The 20,285-nt window shown below is 38.0% G+C and overlaps 1 protein-coding gene across 2 annotated transcripts in view; it reads right to left on the bottom strand.

Annotated features, from left to right (window-relative positions):
• The window catches only part of TRPC6 (transient receptor potential cation channel subfamily C member 6), a 72,530-nt gene that overhangs the window by 9,062 nt on the left and 43,183 nt on the right, over nt 1-20,285 (bottom strand). The window contains exons 2-9 of one of the 2 annotated variants that reach the window (XM_085064488.1): nt 18,788-19,562; nt 11,691-11,876; nt 9,766-9,930; nt 7,640-7,853; nt 5,613-5,840; nt 3,382-3,646; nt 2,409-2,604; nt 861-1,064 (exon numbers count right to left, since the gene is read on the bottom strand). In XM_085064488.1, coding sequence (XP_084920614.1) covers nt 861-1,064; nt 2,409-2,604; nt 3,382-3,646; nt 5,613-5,840; nt 7,640-7,853; nt 9,766-9,930; nt 11,691-11,876; nt 18,788-19,562 — 2,233 coding nt within the window. The remainder of the gene's footprint in view (nt 1-860; nt 1,065-2,408; nt 2,605-3,381; nt 3,647-5,612; nt 5,841-7,639; nt 7,854-9,765; nt 9,931-11,690; nt 11,877-18,787; nt 19,563-20,285) is intronic. The other variant, XM_085064495.1, reaches the window with a different exon arrangement.

Raw genomic sequence — 20,285 nt, 5'->3', positions numbered from 1 at the left:
AAGGTCAGACTGAGGGACTTGATGTCTTCTTTACCTTAGGCTTCATCCACAGTCTCTCAGCCCTCTGTGCCTCAAGGAACTCAAGGAGACAGGCAGAACTTGAGAGAACTTGACCCTGGCAAGTCCCTTGGATCCAGAGTGCTACATCCACAGTTAGCAGCATTTGAGAGGGCAGATGAACCCCTTACAAATGTGCTATCATCTCTGAAAGACCATGGATACTGGGAGAGGTCTCCAAAGGCTGGAGAAAGGCAAATGTCAGACCCATCTTCAGAAACAGTCAAAATTATGATCTGAGCAACCATGGGCCACTCAACCTCCCTTCAGTGACTGGCAAAATAATGGAATGAAAAATGAAACCTCTTGGAGCATATGCAAGAACAGATGGTAACTGACTGGAAAAAGCAGGTGTGTATTTATGAAAAATAAAATCTGTCTGACCATCTAGATGATATTCTGAGATTAAATGACTTGCAGATAAGGTGAGAGCTGGAGATGTAATTTGACCTGAACTTTAGTAGGGGTTTTAACACTTCTATTCTATTCTATTCTATTCTATTCTATTCTATTCTATTCTATTCCATTCCATTCTATTCTATTCTATTCTACTCTATTCTATTCTGTTCTATTTCTTTTCTATTCTATTCTATTCCATTCCATTCCATTCCATTCTATTTCTACTCTATTCTATTCTATTCTATTCTATTCTATTCTATTCTATTCTCCGATATTAGTGACTGACTTCATATGAATGAAGTATATTGGGAAATTCATGAGTAAAACAGGACAACAATAAAAATGAAGTAAAAATCAGTTTTATCTTCTAAAATTAGCAGTCAGTATACACAAGATAAAATTACCTTGTTCATCTCTGCATCTTCCTGAAAGCTTTTCTTTTGGCACAAAAATGGTTTAGAAATACATTTTTTTATTCTGATTAGGAGATACAGCAAAGATTTTGGGCTTGGCACTAAGTTGAAGGGTACTGGAAGAGTTCTCCCTTCTTCAAAGTAAGAAAACCAAAGTTTAGCCCTTGCAAATTTCCATTCTACATCAGCATCATCCTGTAAAACAGAAACACAGTAGTTAACACATGGTTAATACCACTTTGACTGTTGAAGATGCTCTAGAAAACTTTATGCATGTTTTGAGTTTAATCGGCTGAAGTTAATCTCAACAGATCAAGAACTTGCATTTGATCTATGGAAACCAAAATTTTAATGAATGGAACTCCTCTTGTTAATCCATTTAATATAATGCAATTGCAGAAGAACAGAATGGATTTGATTTAAACATTGCTTACTCCAGAGTGAGTGCTAACAGTCTGCAATACAGAATCACAATGACAGACTCTATTAAGAGTCTATAGTCTCTATTACCATGAAGTTAAAAAAAGATTAGGTGAATTTTACCTAATTCCTTCCACTTGCTGGAATATATGATTAAACCAGGTATGCTATCATCACCATGGTTTATGTTTACAATTTAAGATCACCAAAACACTCACTTTATTCCTCCCTGTAAAGTTTAAGAGGGTTTTCTGCAGAAAGGACTGACATCAGCTCAAGGTCATAACTCGATATTGCTGTACCTGTTGTTAGAAGCTGTTTTGTCCAGTCACTGTATTTTAATGCTCCAAACCAGATAGGTTTGCCCCGTGGCCTCCTGAGTCAGAAGAATGTGAACCTCCCTAGACAATGTGTTGCTCTTGCTCAAGCTGGACAACACTGTGGTTCCCAACCCAAGCCAAGAACGTGGGACCAGAGTGGAGTCAAACCTGAGTCTGCTGCTTTGGCAAGGGCATCCCCTGGGAAAGTCTGGGAGGGCCTCGTTCCTGGAGATTTGCATCCTTTTTTCCTAAACAGCAATAATGATCTAGCCCTCTGTTTTCCACAGAATGAAAAAGTTCATGTTGATTTTCAGTAGCCCTGCTACTGAAAATCAAGTTTTACTTTGTCAAGTAAAGTTTTGCTCACTGCAGAGGTCTAGAGCAACACTTGTTTCAATGACAGAAGAACACAGCATCTTAGAGACTTGCCTGCAAGGTGGAGGCATATGAAAGAGAACATCCTTGAAGCAAGAAGGACACTTCTCAAATAATTACAAATAAGGCAAATGAAAGACTCACAAAGTCACACCCTGTAAGCCCATCCTCTTCAGGAACATAACACAGTTCAGCAGCAGTTTCTTATTCCAGTCTGGTTCTTACTATTGCAAGCACGTGCAGCCAAGTAATTTCCAGGTATTTTATAATAAAATCGAAAAGTGTAATTAATATTTTCTTCTAATATATTCCAAAAGCCTATGTGTTACTTTTCTTAAATAAGATACCAACAGGAAAACTTTCCAGGAGATTTAGACAATTAGTTGTAAACGTGGTGATATTTCATCATGAATGGAATTTTTACCTCAATTTCCTGGAATGAACTGTTGATCATTGCGATAAGCATGTTCAGTAAGACGATGACCATGGTAACATTATAGACTCCATAAAGGACATAACCAATATTTTCAATAAATTTGTGTTTATAATTGATAACAACTGATTTAACTTCTGAGAGTCCAAATATAGCCCAGAACAATGTTTTGAAACTTTCTTCAACACTAAAAGGAGAAAGTGGACATATGCATACGTTATTGAAAAAAGCTGTATATTCTTGTTGTATAAATTGCCTGTTATAATTTTTATACAGTCCACAAATTTTTCCGTTTTCATAATGTTGAACTCCACCTCAGTGCATAGAAGACTGTCTAATTTCATGGGTACAGGCTGTTTCAAAACACAAGATTCCCAGTACTTAGGACTGACAATAAAACCATCTGATTCCATTTAGGAATAATATACACCCATCCTCAAAAAAATATTACAACAATTCACTTGTTAACTACTTTAATCTACATGCTACAAGCTTGCTGTTAATGTTAAATTTTAAAAATTAACCTGTAAATACTTTATTTAAATTGCACCACTAGTTCATTTACTATGAATTATTTCACCATTAATATAACAAATATTTTGAAAATATGAAGAAGACTATCTGACCCCAAATCATCAATTTTCAAAAAAAACAGTCTTACATACCATAATCTTCCAGTTGAGTTTTTACTATTCCACAATTCCATGGGTAAAGGCGTGGTGTGGGAATAGTGGTTTGTTTTTGTTTTGGGTTTTTTTTAAGGTTATTTCATTTAAATACATGTATTTCCTCTTGATCAGTTTATAAATATACATAAACATAACTCCAAACCTCTGAGGTACTTTTTCCTATCTATCTCCATCTGTTTGAAGACATATTTTCCCTTGCTTTGATACAGAGATCTCAGTTCCCCACATCCAAAAATATAATAGCATTGCAAAGAACATTTAGGATTTGTACTTACGTCGTGAACGCTTCATTTTGTTTTGCCCCCAGGTAGTAGGAATAGAGATTAAACATGCCTATCATGAAAGCCACGAACACCATGATAAATATCACCATAAACTTGAAGATATCTTTCACAGTTCTGCCAAGTGATATCTGCAGAGGTCCAAAGCTTTCATTAGCTGGTAAGATGTAGGCTATCCGCGAGAAACTTAACACCACTGCGATTGCATAGAGCCCTTCAGAAATTATCTGAGGATCAGACGGATCCCAGTTTATTCTGGCTGGAAACAAAAGATGAGAAGTCCTGTCAGTATTTCAATATAACATGTGCATATCTATGGAAGGTTTCTTTGGACCACCCAGTGTCCATGCTCTGCCTAACATAGCCAAGGATGCCACTGGCCCTCTTTGCTGCACATTGCTGGCTCGTGTTCAGCCTGGTGTCCATCAAGTTACGTTTGCTACCCTATGAAATACCCTGGCATTAAATATTCACTATTAATCTTATCCATGTTAGCACTTCCCCACACAGATGCTCTCTAAGCAGACTTCAGCATACACGCATATGTGAAAAAATGCCTCAGCTGTGCTTTAGAGCATAACAAAGTCACAACTCACAACTAATTTCAATGGAAAATGCCTTGCTAAATGATACATCATGGTACACCATAAGTGAGTTACAAGACTTGTGCTTGTCATACCCAGGAACTCTGAACTGTCTGCAAATTCTTTTAAGTTTTTGTTTCTGAAAACTGAATATTTAACTAATTGCTTTTAGGACTTCTATGAAATTTGTAACTTTCCATTAAAATTTACAAGTCTACAATTTAATGTGTTTCAGAATATATACACTTTAATTGCTCTGCTTTTCTGCTGTCTGGATAATGCAGAAATGCAACCTTATCAGAAATGGTATCTAAAGCACAGAATAGAGATAGAAACTTATGTAATTCAGTATCTAGGATATCTAATTTTTTATTAATATCTATTAAAATATAGATAGATATATGAATAGATATATATTTTAATAGATTCATTAATATCTATTAAAATATCTAATTTTTCAATGTAAGGCAGATGTGGTGGTGTTGAGAGTAAACACAAGTCAACAGTACTTAATATTTTCTCATTTGGGCAAAATAGGTTCTAGGACTTCTCAAATTTACCAAGTAAGTTTATTAACATTTTTATGTCTAACTGGTAAAGAGAGTGGACTGAGAAATATTAAGGAAATATAGTAAAGTCTCTGAGCAAATATTATATAAAAGACATACTGGCTTTGCTGGCAAACCAGGTTTAAGAACTTCCTGTATCTCACTGCTCAGTTCTGTCCTGGCATTACAGTACATTCTATTCACAGTCACATCAACACAGATTGGTTTGGAGGACAGTGTTTTGCAATTGAAGAGATTAAAATGATCTACAAAAGTGGTGGGTGACAGTGAGATTATTTTGATATTAGAACATTTCAGTGCCCGCTGTCTGGAACAGTCTACAAAAAGATGTATAAGCATAGCTAGGGCAACTGTGATCAAATAGTAGCATTATAGAATCACAGGATATGCTGAGTTGGAAGGGACCCATTAGGATCATCAAGTCAAACTCCTGGCCCTGCACAGGACACCCCCAGAGTCACACCATGTGCCTGAGAGAGCTGTAAAGCTTCTTGGACTCTGCCAGGGTTGGTGCTGTGACCACTTCCCAGGCAAGCTTGGTCCAGTGCCCAACCACGCTCTGAGAGGAGAACATTTTCCTAATACCCAACCTGAACCTCCCCTGACTCAGCTTCAGACCATTCCCTGAGGTCCTGTTACTGGTCACCACAGGGTAGAGATGAGTGTCTGCCCCTCCTTTTTCCTTCACAAATAAGTTGTAACTGCAATGAGGTCTCCCCTCAAGGCTCTTCACCATCTCCATTACCCTCCTTTGCACACTCTCTAAGAGTTTAATACCTTTCTTCTATTGTGGCACCCAAAACTGCCCCCAGCACTGGAGGTGAGGCTGCCCCAGTGCAGAGCAGAGCAGGACAATCCCCTCCCTTGCCCAGCTGGCCATGCTGTGCCTGATGCCCCCCCCGTGCCTCCTGGCTGCTAGGGCACTGCTGACTCATGTTCAACCTGCCATAAGAGAAGAAGTGGGAATTTCTTCAGGACTACATTGTGGAACAATAGTATTGGAGACTTATTAACAGAAAATAAATTCACCTTTGCCCAAGAAGTAAAATTTAAGCATGTGCAATGAACTCACCCAAGGTGTAATATTTTATGTTGGGCTCCAGTGTTGGACTTGTCAGATCTTTCATATTTGCATCAACGATGTTCTGGGCTCTGGATGCATGCCAAAATGCCATAAACCTTGCTATGAATGATGCTGCAAAAATTGCTAACATACCAAAATCAAGCATATTCCATAACTCAAACAGGTATTCCTTTGGACCTTGGGACCAAATTTCTTTACACTCAGACCATATCATGCCTGTATAAGACAGAACAGAGAAGACAGTGTGTTCTTTAATCTTCAGGCTTGTTTTATATTTTTATTATATATAGGACATGCTCTTGGTTTGCAGTCAAATGAAAACAATTTTCATCAGTGGGAGCTCAAACACAAAATGAAATCCTTGAACCTGCAAATTCATATACATTCCAAGACTTCTTTCTCATCTGAGTAATAATAACAATCTTTCAGACTGCTTCTCCCTGTAAAACTACAAAAGCTTTCCAAGAGAAGAATGGGATGTGAGTATTACCATCTGTTACAGACACAGGAAGAGATGAGAAGAGCAGAAAGGCTGTGGCATGATCATAGAGTGGTGATAGAGCTAAAGCAGAAATCACAATTTCTTATTTGCCATTACCCTGGGTACAGTCTTTCTTAGTGAAATTGAAAATATACGTGACAAATGAGCATGAAAGTAAGACTCACAACTTATGCTTCTTCCATAGGACAAAGGTATCTGTTTAATTCCTAACTCCTGTTCCTTAGTAATAAAGTATAAAAAGTACAGTATTAGCTTATGACAGCTTTTTTTATTGTGAAAATCCTTTTTTTCTTTTCAGGATAAAAATCATATGATTATGAAGTACTTTCTAGGATTCTAAAAAGAGTTAATAAAAAACCAAATGGAATAATGTCACTAATTTTTACACTTGTCAAAATGAAGGCACTTTTAATCATTTTCAGATAAGGACAATAATAATGTCAATTACAGTAGCTAAATTCAATGTCACATCTGTATGCATGAATCAATTTTTCACAAACTGTCTTATGCATCACACTGATATAAAAATAGATTAAATTAGCAAACTAGAACTTCAATTTGAGAAATTATTATTTACTTCTTTATTACCAGATGAAAATATTGATATTTATAGACTTTGGAAATCTAAGTGCTATATTATTCCTATAATATACAATTATAATAATTTATAAACAGCTTTACAATAAATAAATACTGCCAACATCTTTTAAAGCTATAAGAATCAGCTGGTATACAAACCTCAATCACACTGAGATCACAAAAGCAAAATGTTTAAATGCATAAGCTCTTGAATGGATAGCTTGAATTTAACTCTCTCATATTACTTACTTAACTAGCAACCAGAACCCAGATCCTTAAAATATTTGGGCATCTAAACTCTACTGAAATAAAAGGTAGTAGACTTATAAATAAGACTGACAGCTAAAATATTTTGAAAGTTCTGTGCTTAAGTTCTGATGCTGAATAATTCTACATCACCAAGTTTAATGGGTCAGCTCAGAATACTACTCAGAGCACTTAATTCATTCTTGTGCTGGGATAGAAAAATCCACCACCAAATGTTCAGGGATCTATATTCTTCTTCTCTTTTGTCACTAATATATTCAACTAAACACTATTAGTTCTGCAGGCAAAATACATTGCAAAACAAGAAATTTAGCAGAAAGAGACAATTGGACACAAAAATCCTGGCTCATCATGTAAAAATGTTTCCCCTTGGAAGCTGACACTGTGACTCAACTACACAGAAAACTGGTAGACACTTTGTTTTGATATTCATGAAACTGAATTCATTCATATGCCGATAATGTAGATTTCACCTAAATATTTAGTCTGAATGTTTGTGATCAACTAGGTACATGCAAATCCTGTTGATATACAATAAAAAACATAATGCCCATGTGGAATGCAGGCAGCTGAATAAACTCCCTTTGCTGCAATTTTTACACAAAGTATTAATAGGAAAGGATTAAATTGAAATCACAGCAAGACAAATTTAAGCAAAAATTTTTACCTATTACCCAAGAAATAATGAGCATCTCCATCCATGAGAAACAGGATGTTTTCATCCTAAAAAGCTGTTTTACATTGTCTGTTGTTTCATTAGGTCGAAGTTTGGTGCCATCAAACCTGTCAGCTGCATTCATGACAAGCAGACCAAGAAAAATGGTGAAAGAGGCTGCATGGGCTACAAACTTCATAAATGGTCCACGCATTATCCTCCCCAGCTGCAACAGAAATTATAAAACATAAGGATATTGCATTGACTTACTCCAAATAAAATATATATAAGAGCAGTAACATAGATAACCAGGTGTCTCAATAACACAAAGGGACAAATATTCAACAACATTTGTATGCTATGATGCCCTGTTCACAGTCATCCTTAGAAGTTCCTACTGATTTGCCATTTGCAGAGGAATAATCTATCAGTTTCACTGTTAGGATATCAGTGATAGAATAACACTCAAACTGAAATGAAAAAATACAAAACATATATTTTACTCAGTGATCTGACAATACTGTAATTATTTTGTGGCTATTATCTACAGATAATAGAGATAAAAAATCTATTATAGTTTTTGAATTTCTTTATGTTAGCCAGCTTCACTGTGAAGCAAGACAGAAAATAAGATTTTGACACAATTACTAAAAGCATTATCACCATGAGTTAATTATGAAGAAAAGAATTCCATTTCCTAACTGATGTGATACTCAATTTAGCACAGTTATTGTGCAGTTTTCCCAACTTATTTTCTTTTATTAAAAAAGTCATGACACCTCAAAGGGTTATACTTGTAGTTCTGTAGAGTCTTAATTTCCTTCTGACTAGTACAAAGAAAAGTTCTCAGCTTTGTAATGACTAAGAACAACTTAAAAATGGTTTAGTGCAATACTTTAAAAACCTAAAAGTTCCATAAGAACTCACACAAGGTTGAACTTTTAGCAGTTATTTATTTCTGAGAGTGCTTGTAGTAATACTGAAAGTCTGAGCTTTCCCACTTTGTTGGCAGCTGCAGAAAAATACTTTTTAATTTTAGACTGTCTGTATTTGTATATGAACAATAAATCACTGTAAAAGCAAAATAACAAGTAGATAAGTCCCTGCTATAGCAGAAAATCAATTACTGAAATGTGTTGCATATCAAGGTGCATTTTAAGACAAAAATATTCATAAAACCCTTAGTCAAAATATCAACAAGTTAAAATAAAGTAAATGTTTTTATTGTCTAGACTGAAAGAAATGAAAAAATACAGCAAAACTAAAAAGGCACACCTTTCTCATCTCAGAGAAAAAAAAAACAAACACACAAAGACCCCAGTCCTCTCTTTCAACTGAAATAATTCAGCTCCTCTTCCCCATCCTCTTCCCCTGAAATCATTGTATGTGCAGAGGATTTAACCTGCTAGGATCTCAGTGAATCTCATAATGCAACATGCTGAACAATTCTTACAGGATGCCATTTGTTCTAAAATACTTTCAAGGGAAATTTTCCATTAGGGTCCATCCAAAATGGATCATGACCAGCTGAAACAGAGTTTCAACACGACGTTCATTGTGGTCAGAAACTGCAACCCATCTTTACAGGAAAAGTTTTCCATACTATATATAAACCAAACCAGATATATTGGCACCCAATCCCAGACAATTCATTGCAAGTGAATGCAGGGCAGGTTGGGTAACTGCTTTGAAGACCTCATGAAATATGATGAGTACTAGCACTGTCTTGATTTTATCTATTTATTTTAAATCATAAAAAAGAAAATTGCCTTTGTAATTGCAACCAACCCACAGCTTGAACTCAGTTTAGCTCTGAATCAATGGAAAATGAGAGCCCTCTGCATCTGCCTAGTAAGGCAAGAACTAAATGAAAAACTGTTTGACTCATTGTTTATAAAGCAGGATTTCTACAAGGCTACTCTTGGTCAACCATTGTAACTTAATTTTCAACATATTGCAATTAACACAACACATTTACTTGTCTTAATTACAGTTGTCTGAATATGCAACTTTGCAGCCATTCCATTCTAACTTGGCTCTAAAATTAATTTTCTGAAGTATTATTCGTGTCTTTGTCATACAGGAATCTACATACAGATGAGTTAATAGAAGGTGCTGACAAGGTTTCCCAGGCTGACCTTGCTGCAAGGAGCAATCCAATAGGCCATGGAGAGGAAGGGCAATCCCACTGCAACTGCCAGGACGACCAGGAACTTCACTGCCATCGTCTGCTGCCGCAAACCTGACAGATTCTCATACCAGATCGAGAGGAGCTGCTGCTGGCAGTTTGGGTGTGCTACAAACTGTAATAGAGGAAACCAGCACAAAAGTAATACTGCTATCAGAATAAATTCGGTTAAAATACAGCCATATGAAGTGTATTAAGAATGCTGGAACAGAAAGCCTTATTTATTAACACTGAGTTCTATCACAAATTATTAACTCCACCTAAGGCTAATTTATCTGGGCAAACTCTATATGTTTCTGCCATTTATAATTTTAATATTACTGCTTCAGAAATTCCAAAACTTTTGAGTCTTGTTCTGCAAAAAATGTTACATAATCTTCACTTATGAAAGAAAGAGTATGTCACATTTTCATGTGTTAACACAGAAAATACCATTTTTCTTAGTTGGCTTAAGAAAACAGTTGTCACATTTGATGGAAATCAAAATATTTATAAATTGGTTTTAGAACCATTTGGACAAACTGCAAAACTGAGAAGTCTGTCCTGTAAGCCTCTTTGTGTCTTCTGGATAGTATAAGAAACATATTACAAAAGCAGATATTAAAAAATAGTAGATTCTTGTGCACTGTACATTTTTAAATCCAGATCTGCAAATAAAATTTTAAATGTAATTGAATGTAGTGAGGTTTTTTTTCTAGAATCTTTCTCTTTACTTAAAAGATGACTGCCTGAAGGTGCAATTAATGTATTTATTGAGATAAGAGAAAGTGTTGCAAGAAAGTTCACATTTGGAGAAGCATTAAGACTCAAACAGTTTGAAGGACCCAAGCTCAATGTGATTTGTTCTCTTCAACAGTTGTTTCAGCTCTCTTTAGTGACTGCAGCTTGGCAAGTGTCTTGCAGGTTTGTGTTCATACACAGGTGAAGCCAAAATGATTTTCTTTCCTTCATGAACACATAAATACACCTCACATATAAATACTTTGGGTGTCCCCCAGAGATGTGAGCTCAATTTCTGTAAAAATTTTGGGTAAAATGCTTCTGAAGTATTCTCTCTACCTGTGTCTTCCTGATTTTTGGTTGTAGAAACTTCATCACACAAATCATTTCTCCTGATTGACGCAAGTCACCTAGAATTTTACAACCTATGTTATCCAAGAAAAGTTTCCTGGGAAATTCAAATGTTTAGGCAGCTACTAACTCAGCTGGTTTCACTGAGCACTATTCAGATGGAGACCAGAGTACTAAACTGACAGTAGAAATGAAAGCAAGCCAAAGAAGGGATGATAACTCCTGTAGTTGGCACTGCCTAAAGCCCACTTTCTCCTGAACTAACAACCACAGAACTGATATTCCAAGGCTGTGTCTCTGATCCCTCTGTACAGACACACATTTTCTGGGAGACATGCAATTTCACTAGGTTTTCTGAAATATCCGAGCAAGACACAAAAACTTGATGAAAACCTGTGTCAACATTTAGACTGCAGTGCACTGGGACTAATGTGCTATTCTCTAGCTTTTATTAAATCTAACATTTTTCCAGGTTTCAGAAGTAGTGCCAATTTCTTCCATCTTTATTTTTTTCCTTTAAAAAACAGATTTAAAATAAAAATGTGTATCTAAAACCTTTGCATATAGCTACACATTGTTTTAGAGTCATTTGCTCTCACACTCACTGTGACCAGCATTCACCCTAAATATCTGCTTCTTGTTTGTATTGCAAGTGAGAATTCTTTTGATTGTAAAATACACCGTGCAAAAGGGGCCAAATATTCATTTCAATGTTGTAGGCTACCAAAGCAACACATTTACTAATAATAGTACAATTTTATACCACCATCAAGACATGCCTGTTTGATCAACATAATTGCTTACTTTTTTAACTTCATACTTGATAGCGAGTTTTAAGCGGCTAAGGCTGGGGCGGCCATGCTCTCCATTATTATGGCTCATCTCTACATCACCATTCAAAATAGCTTCCACTTCTTCTGTATTTCTGCACAAATCAAGCAGTCCAACAACAAAATCTTTGCATTGCATAGACAGTTTCTTGTAATCATTCTAGAAAACAGAAGCAGAAAGAAAAAACTTGCTGTTACGATCCAACATGAGGGAAATAGCTCTACATCCCATCTACACCTCTGTGAACATGAATAGCTTCTTTGCATCTTGTCATGCCTTTTTTCCCCCTAAATGTTCAAAGAGGGGGATTCATTTCACCTGGGTTGTCTTGCACATCCAGATTACCAATTTTCACACCTGAGTCACTCCTCTAGACTTGCTTTAGAGGCTATTAAAGTAAAATAAAAAAACAAAACACTTTCAGAAATGTTGTACGACACATTTTAATGACCAGTTCAAGTTGAAATGAATACCACAGGGGAACTTTTTCTATTCATTGTCACAAAAGCCTGGACAAGTAGCTCAGATGTAGAAAATTGCACTAGAGATTTCAGTTGGACAAGATGAACATCCTACACAGAAAATGTCTAAACAAATTCCCAACCTTCTTCAGAATTGCATAAAAAGACTGAATTGGTCCTAGAATTATTTTGTGAATTGTTTCTTTCTCATTTTCTAACAACTTTTGCTGTTCTCCAGCAACACTGCCAGCAGTGCTACAGCTAGTGGGGTGATATCACATCTCTCACTGCAACTCTGCTCTAGCTCGAGTACCTCATTAGAGATTTCCCCATGTGAGCCAAAATGTGGCTCTGCAACTGCAGGTTCAGTTGCTTATAGCTTGAACTACCAAATGTTCTCCTTGGGCACTGTTTTCCAAAAGTCATAAGCCAAAAGAGAAAAAGGTACTTCGATCATTGCAATCCACAGTTCATCAGCCACTCCTTACATGCAGCTGTGTTTGGGCCATAAAAGATGAATATAGCTAGGCAGACAGGGAGTTAGATATAGATGCATATCTAAAGCTAAAAAAAATCTCACAAGAGATTTACTCATGCACATGTCAACAACATCTGCAATTTTTGTGATTTCTGTTCATTTTAATGTCTTAAAAAGATGAAATTTTTCCTAAAAAAAGAATGGAAAAAACCTCCAACCAGCCCACACCACACAGGACTGCCCACGTAGTCTCTATGGGATGTTCAAAGTAACTTTCTACAAATGCTTTTATTACAACGACACATCTCCCCCTCTTCCAGTCTGTTCCTCAGAGTATTTCCCCTTCTTCCACTCTTAGTTTCTGTTTATCCTCTTCTTTTTAAATACTTCCTCCATACCAACTGCCATCTAATGCATCCAATACTTCATTCTGGAAGAGAAAGCATCATGTTGAGCATACAGGATACCCTAATTTATTTGCTGAGGGTGTACTTCATGCATCTTTGTGCTTTATTACCCACAACACTACAATGCACTTTATTACTTGGATTTATTAAATGATTGCATCCCAGTTTTATACTTCCCTTTGCTTAGATGGATGCAAACATTCACAGACAAGTATTTACAGACACAATTTTACACCTACATAAAAATGTTAGTGATTTATTTTTTTAATAATATAACATAAACAAGGTAACTCAGACCTGTCATAAAAGAGAAAGATACTTCAATGTCATTTATCTACAAAGACAGCAGAAGCTAAATACTGAAACTAATCATTTCTTGTCATTCTGACTAAATTATTATTGCATTATTTGTTTTCCCTCTATTCAGATGAATAACAGGAGAGGTTAACCAAAATCCTGACTTTTGGCACTACAGAAAGACATTTTTTGAGAGTAATATATCACCTTCTGTTTGGCTTTAATTTTTGTGGCAGAAGCTAAGATTCAGTATTCAGTATTTTTAATATATGAATTTTCTCCTCAAAATTGAAGGAATATTAGCCATTTTAAATTCACAGACAAAGGAAAAACATAAAGGCAACTATACACCCTTGTATGATTAAGTAACAATTCTTCCAAAATTATATTTGACCCTTGAATATCAAATTAAACAATGAATAATTTTCAATAAACACAGGAACAATACAATTCAGCCTGCATAATAACTATTAAAAAGTACTATAATATATCAGAATGTGTATATTTTCTGGTAGAAGATAGGTACATACATCCACACTCACACACATCCTTCATGAGTATTTTCCAGCTCAAGTGACTGACATGGACCTGCAATGGACTTTCAAAACTATGTGAGGAGACCATTACTCCACAGGGGAATTATCCCTTCTGAATATAGGTTTGTACACAATACCACAGGATAAATTAGCACCCAGTAAATTCATCCATAAACTCCATCAGTTTATTTTCTCATTTGCAAATGCAATAAAGCAGTTCCCCCTCCCATGAAGTACTGAAACATCTGTGACCAGTGCTGGTAGCTGAGCTGAAAAGTTCTTGGCACTCAGGTTATGGCAAACAAGCTTTGGGAAATTGAGCATTGCCCATCACTGCCTCCACCTCAGCCATGGCACAGGTAGAGTCAGCTGAAGGCAGAACAAAAATGAAATTACAGCAAAAACAATTGATACACTTCAATGTCTCTCTGTCACACACACACAAAGCTCTCCCTCCCCAAGTTTCACATGTCTCCTACCATTTATGTGAGCCAAGGGAACATGACAATTTGTTTGGCTTAACTTATTTTTGAAAATGGCCAAAGGCATGGATAAAGCCATGAGTTCTCCTTTACTACATGTTGTAAACTTAGTGATTTAAAAAAAAACTCCATTCCTGGGAAACTTCAGATAGTAGTTAGAAATTAAATTACAGTTGGAGGCTCTAAAAAGGATCAGCCCTTAATTCTGCAATAAAACGTGTGTGCTTTATTCTCTGCATGTGACAACATTGCTTCAGGGCTTCTCAGCAGTTTAGGAAAAAACAAATTGTGCCAAATTTCACCTTGCCAAGGATGAGGGGGCAGTACTAGCTGCTCCCACCCTGCAGAAGGAAGGTGATGATTTGGGCTGAGCACGGTGGGGGATGAGGGACCAGGGGAACAAGATGCTGCTGGCAGAGGGTGAGAATGAGAGTAGCACTGCTGAGGGGAGTCACCTGCTTGTGACAGCTCCAGACTATCTTGGGGTCTTGAGTAAGGGCAGGAGCAGGCTACAGTCACTCTGAAAACCCCAGCTGCCCCTGCTCTGCCTCACCTCTGGCAATAGAGCAGGAGAGCATGGCCAGGAGAGCAGGAGAGCATCACTACAGCTGTATCTCCCAGGAGAAAGGGTCTTTCTTCACACAGTGCCCTGTGACCTGTCATAGGCTCCTGCTGTCCCCAGACTATGCCTGGGGTGAGAATGCCCTCAGGATGCAGGCTGACACCAAACCCCATGGATGAGATGGAGCAGTGCTTTAGACCACGTCCTGGCTCTGGCTGGTGAGCTACAGAGGCCAAGATCAGAAACATGGATGCTGCTGTACTAAGGATATCAAAGTGCGATGCAATGTTAGATTTAGGAATCACAGTAGCTAAACACATTATTTCCCTTTCAAAGGCAGCCCTTACTCCCTCAGTGCTTCACTCCTTCTTCTCTAAAAGATGCCTGAGTTTTTCTTTAAGAAAGCTGACAATAGCTGCTATGAAGACTGGGATTCCATTTCTGTAATGGGGCATGTATAAATGAAAAATCCCAGAAAATCAGACTTTACTTTTCTTATGAGAAGCAAAATTCAGTTTAGCATCTCAAACTCAGAAGAGCTTATTAGGTGGATTAATTTACAGCAGACAGTAACACATCTACATCTAACTTAAAAATACATTTTCCATTCCATCCCCTTAAACAATAAACCAGTCAGTTGCCATTATATTTGCAGTAGACTTTATAATAAATGCTAATCTTATCCACTTTGAATAGCACTGGGCCACAGCTGTCCCTTTTAAAATGCAAAAATTAAATTAAATTTTAAAAAAACTGAACCCTAAATTAAATCATCTTCAGAAAATCCTGAAGATCTCAGAATTACTCAGAAGCCTGAATTAGCTGTTTGTTTGGAACAGAAACATTTCTACACTATGCTTGACATGTCTGTCCAGTTAGTCTTCTTTCACAAATAATCTACTTTTTTCTGATTTTACACCTAATAAAAATGTTCTTCCAAAACACTCTTAAATACTGCAACACTTTCAATACCTGCAACAAAATGCAAAAGGCATGTAATACTAGATGACACTACTGCATAGGTTTGTAGAAAGAAAGGTGTTTATTCCAGAGCATAGTGGTTTCCACTGATTGTGGTATTTCTTATTTTGTGTGAATCACAGTTTCATGGTCCGTGTTGTCTATAACATTAGGAGAGAGAAACAATTTACAGGACAGGCATGAAACAACCAGCATCACAGTTTAGCACTGACCCTTCCTGTTGTCTCTGAGGAAGACCCGGAAATTATCTGTGTCACTGGCTGCTGTAGGCAACCACTAGAAAGTTTGCCTGCAACAATATTGCATCAGCACTATAAAATAGGTGACTTAAAATGGTGTATTACTAGAAAGTTCAGTTTTAATTTAGGTAAGGTTTGAAATACTTTAAATGGCTAACCCTAGGTGGAGCTAAAGATTTGCCATGTCCAGCTAACCTATGTACTAAAAATACACTTGTTTTGATTACACTAACACATGTAACACATTTTTACCAAACCCTTACTTTCATGCAGTGACTACACGATCCAAATATTGTAGCAAACTCCTGAAATAAAGCAAAGGTAATAATCTTTTACATTAATTGCTGCAAGCAGGGATATGAGCTTGCAAGAGTGTAAACAAGCCCAGGCTCAGTAAAGCTGGCAGCATCCATTGCTCGTAACTTTTACACACTTGTAGTGCCTCCACTGAGCCTGAGGCAGGTATTTTGCAGTGTAGTCCCTGACCTGTCTAGATATTGCAAATGTCACTGCTAATCAATAGTGTAAATGTCAACTCTCATCAATTCAGTTATAAATGTACTCCACAGTCTTTAATATTTATCCAGAACCACCATAGGGTTTTAGTATCTATAAAAATGTTCCCAAAAGACCTTATGTTGCCAGCTGCCTACTCCTGGTGAAACCTTAAATTAATGGAGAGTTATATTTCTGTGTTGCCTCACTGTTCCTATTCCCCTCCACTCTATCCAGAGGATGTACCTTCCCAGCAGAGCCTGGATGACTAATGCCCAGCAGTATGGAGCTGCTTCATCTCTCATCCAGCCTCCTGTTTCTGCTGAGGGACAGTATTCAACATCTCTTAAAATTCTTTTTAGAACACTACACTAGAAGTGAAGCTCTCATTTTAGAGAAAGCAACTGAGACAAAAGAGGGACTGGAAAAACGGAAGTCACCAAAGAAGGATGTCCTTATGGCACTGCAGAGCTGGCTGCAGAAGCTTGTTCTGTGGCCCAGCCAGCTCAGGTTCTCATCTGTGTGTTCCATTCCCTGCTTGGTCACTCCAGGGATGAAGACTGAGCTCCCAATCATCTCACTGATTGTGTACTGCAGCATACATTTGAAAGGCACCTCTTGCTGGCTGTTCCAGACGATGACTTTTTTATCTTTACAATAATCTTAGCTTGTGTCACTCCAACTGTGGTAAAGGGATCTGTACAGTCCCTACAAATCAGACATACTATTTATCTCAACATAGCTGTGAACTTAACAGGCTGCACTTATGGTTTATGAAAAATGGTTTTCAGTTCTGTTCTAAATTTACTCCACTTTAAGTTAATCAAGTCCTTTTGTTCCCATCAGCAGCTGCTAGAGAGAAAGAAACAAGTATGTGGCTTCAATACTCTTCTCTGATCTCATGAAATTAGTGCATGAAATCTCAGTCCACTGAGATCCTAAAAATTTCTGCCAGGGACTTCATGGGGCAGATATGCATCCCCTGCAATAAACTGCAATGGTCCTCCCAGCATTTTGGTTTTTCTCCTCTGCTCCAATTACAGGTGTTCAGCTGCTGTTTTCAAGACCACCTCGTACATTTCTCCTCCTTATTTTCCCTCTCCAAGAAATATTTCAGCTTCTTGCAACAGACTGATGCCAAAAAGATACACCTATGAGCACAAGTCCAGAGGAATTCATTCAGAACTGCAGCATCTTGGCTCAGGTTGGCTGAGTAGAAACAGGTTCACAGCCTTGTGAACTGTACTACTGCTAAGATTAATGTTAAATATTGATCAGGACAACTTCAAACACTTGCTAACACAATGCTGGAAATTACTCTGTTACTCCTTTCAAAGGGAGTTATCTCCTGCTAGTGAAGTCTGCATATATTGCTCTGTCACAGTAGTACCTGCTTTCAACAGATTTTAGCCAACCCAAATCATAATTAACACTGGCAATGCACAAGGCCTGACTTTACATTTACTGACAGATAAAAGCTCACATTCTTACTGCCTTAACTCATGCCTCAAGAATCTATGGAGCCTGCGTCTCAATTATTATTATTTTTTTTTAAAAACATGCATTTATGAAATATTAAAAATTCTGTAGAACACTGAAAAAGTCTTTCAACTCCAGAGAGTTCACATACAACTAAGTACAAATAAGTAAAGAAGAGGAAGAGGTCAAGAGATAAACCAGAAAAGCACATTAAAAAAGGAGGACATTTATTATTAGAGTCCTCTTTGTGATAAAATGCAAAACATTTTAAGGCATTCAAGAAAGCTACCGGTCCAACTAAACAAAAAATTATGAGAATGTGCAAGGGTTTAATAGAATAGTGCAACAGTCTGTCATGAGTGACTAAAATGTACCACTTTATTATCCTCTTTCCTCTGCCCTATGCCAGCTCCAGCCATAGGTTTGAGGGGCCTCCTTCACTCTCCTGCCTGATAGGAAGCAGAAAATTAGTTCACTGACACATTCTCCATGAGCAGCATGAGTTACAATCAGCTCAGAGCAAAAAGACATTCACAAAGATTTAAATCTTCCATTCAGTAAACAAGTATATCTTTTCCCACATTATCCTGCTGGCTTACAAAGGATAAAATTTGCAGCTCTGTGTCTGTCAGAATCAGTATCCCTCTACTCACCTTGAACTCTTTTTCAATGTTGGCAAGCACAGCCAGCTCATTGCTGAGCTCTAAGGCAGTCATGACAGGGTCTTCACTGGACAAAGACAGATAAGCAGGGCTGGCCAGACCTTTGTAGGCATTGATCCTGGATCTAGAATGGCTGAAAGAGTCATGCTTTTGTTTCTGGTTGCACTCGCTGCACTTGCAGAAATAGTCATGCGGCCTGTCGATGCGAGCTCCCTTCCGCAGCAGGGTGTGCACGATCTCGTACTCGTGGCAGTGAGCAGCCAGGATGATGGGTGTCACATCGTGGGAGAACCGCGTGCCGTCCTCGTCGTACGCGTAGAAGTCGTCGTGCTGCAGCTCCGACTGGCTGGGGCTCAGCGCGAGCCGCTTGCCCTCGGCAAACGCGGGGTGGCTTAGGATGGCTTCCACTATCCGAACGTAGCCCTTGCTGATGGCCAGCAGCAAGGCGTCCCCCACCCGAGCCAGGTTCTCCTTCTTCAGCAGGAGCTCCGTGATCTCCAGGTGCTCGTTGGCCACCGCCAGCTGCAAGGCATTCTGCCCCATGTAATCCACGCAGTTCACGTTCAGCGAGGGACATTCTTCCAGCATCTTGCGAACCACGGGAATATTCCCATACTCTGCTGCATCCAGAAAGCGCTCCTCCTCCAGAGAAAGGCTGGTGGAGTGGTCATTGAACATGTAGGCTGGCCCTCGGCTGGCCTGCCTCCTGCCCTTCTCCCGCAGAATGGTCTGTCGCCGCAGCGCCAGCCTGTTCTCGTTGCCCCGCCTGTGTGCACAGAGATAGACACATTGTTAGTTCTTCTTTATGCAAGGGCAAATCCATTCTGAATAATAATTATTCAATTTGAATAATAATTATCTGCTGCATATTTTGAGTATAGCAGGGAGACCAGAAACCCTGACTTTGATGCATTTTGTAATCAGGGAGTCAGTAGCCAGCTACATTTTATTTCAACAAGAAGAAAAAGCTGTCATCAATCATCATTTAAAACTATATTTTTCCTTTATTTTGTCCTCATAGCTCAGAGCGAGAACAAGCCACAGTGTGAAAGGAGTCAGCAGTCATGGGATGAAGAATGAGGGATTGCTCAGGACAGCATGGCACACCCAGATGGAAACTCCCTCCTGCTTCAGAAAAGCAGTCAGGTGGACTTCACTTGCTCCTATTCTCTCTACTTCAGCAACTATCTAATTTACATTTTGGTTCTGCTTTCTCCTCTTCATCTGCTGATGTTTTTCTGACATCTAGAATGGAATGCTCAGGCATTAACTGAATCTGGACAATATAAAAGCATATCTAATACTTTGCATGACATCTCTTACTCCCCATCTGCACCATTCTTTTTATCACTACTGTTCATAATCTTGATATGCTATTTATTCCTTCACCCAGTGGCTTGCCAACAAATCCTGCTAATTCTTGATTCAAGGTAGCTCTGAACTGTTGTCCATTCTGCTACTATTGAAGCCCTCAGCCATTTCCAAACTT

This window comes from Lichenostomus cassidix, chromosome 1 (genome assembly GCF_008360975.1).
Source record: "Lichenostomus cassidix isolate B80296 chromosome 1, HeHo_3.0, whole genome shotgun sequence".
In the NCBI taxonomy this organism is placed as follows: Eukaryota; Metazoa; Chordata; class Aves; order Passeriformes; family Meliphagidae; genus Lichenostomus; species Lichenostomus cassidix.
This window is presented reverse-complemented; position numbering and strand designations above follow the sequence as displayed.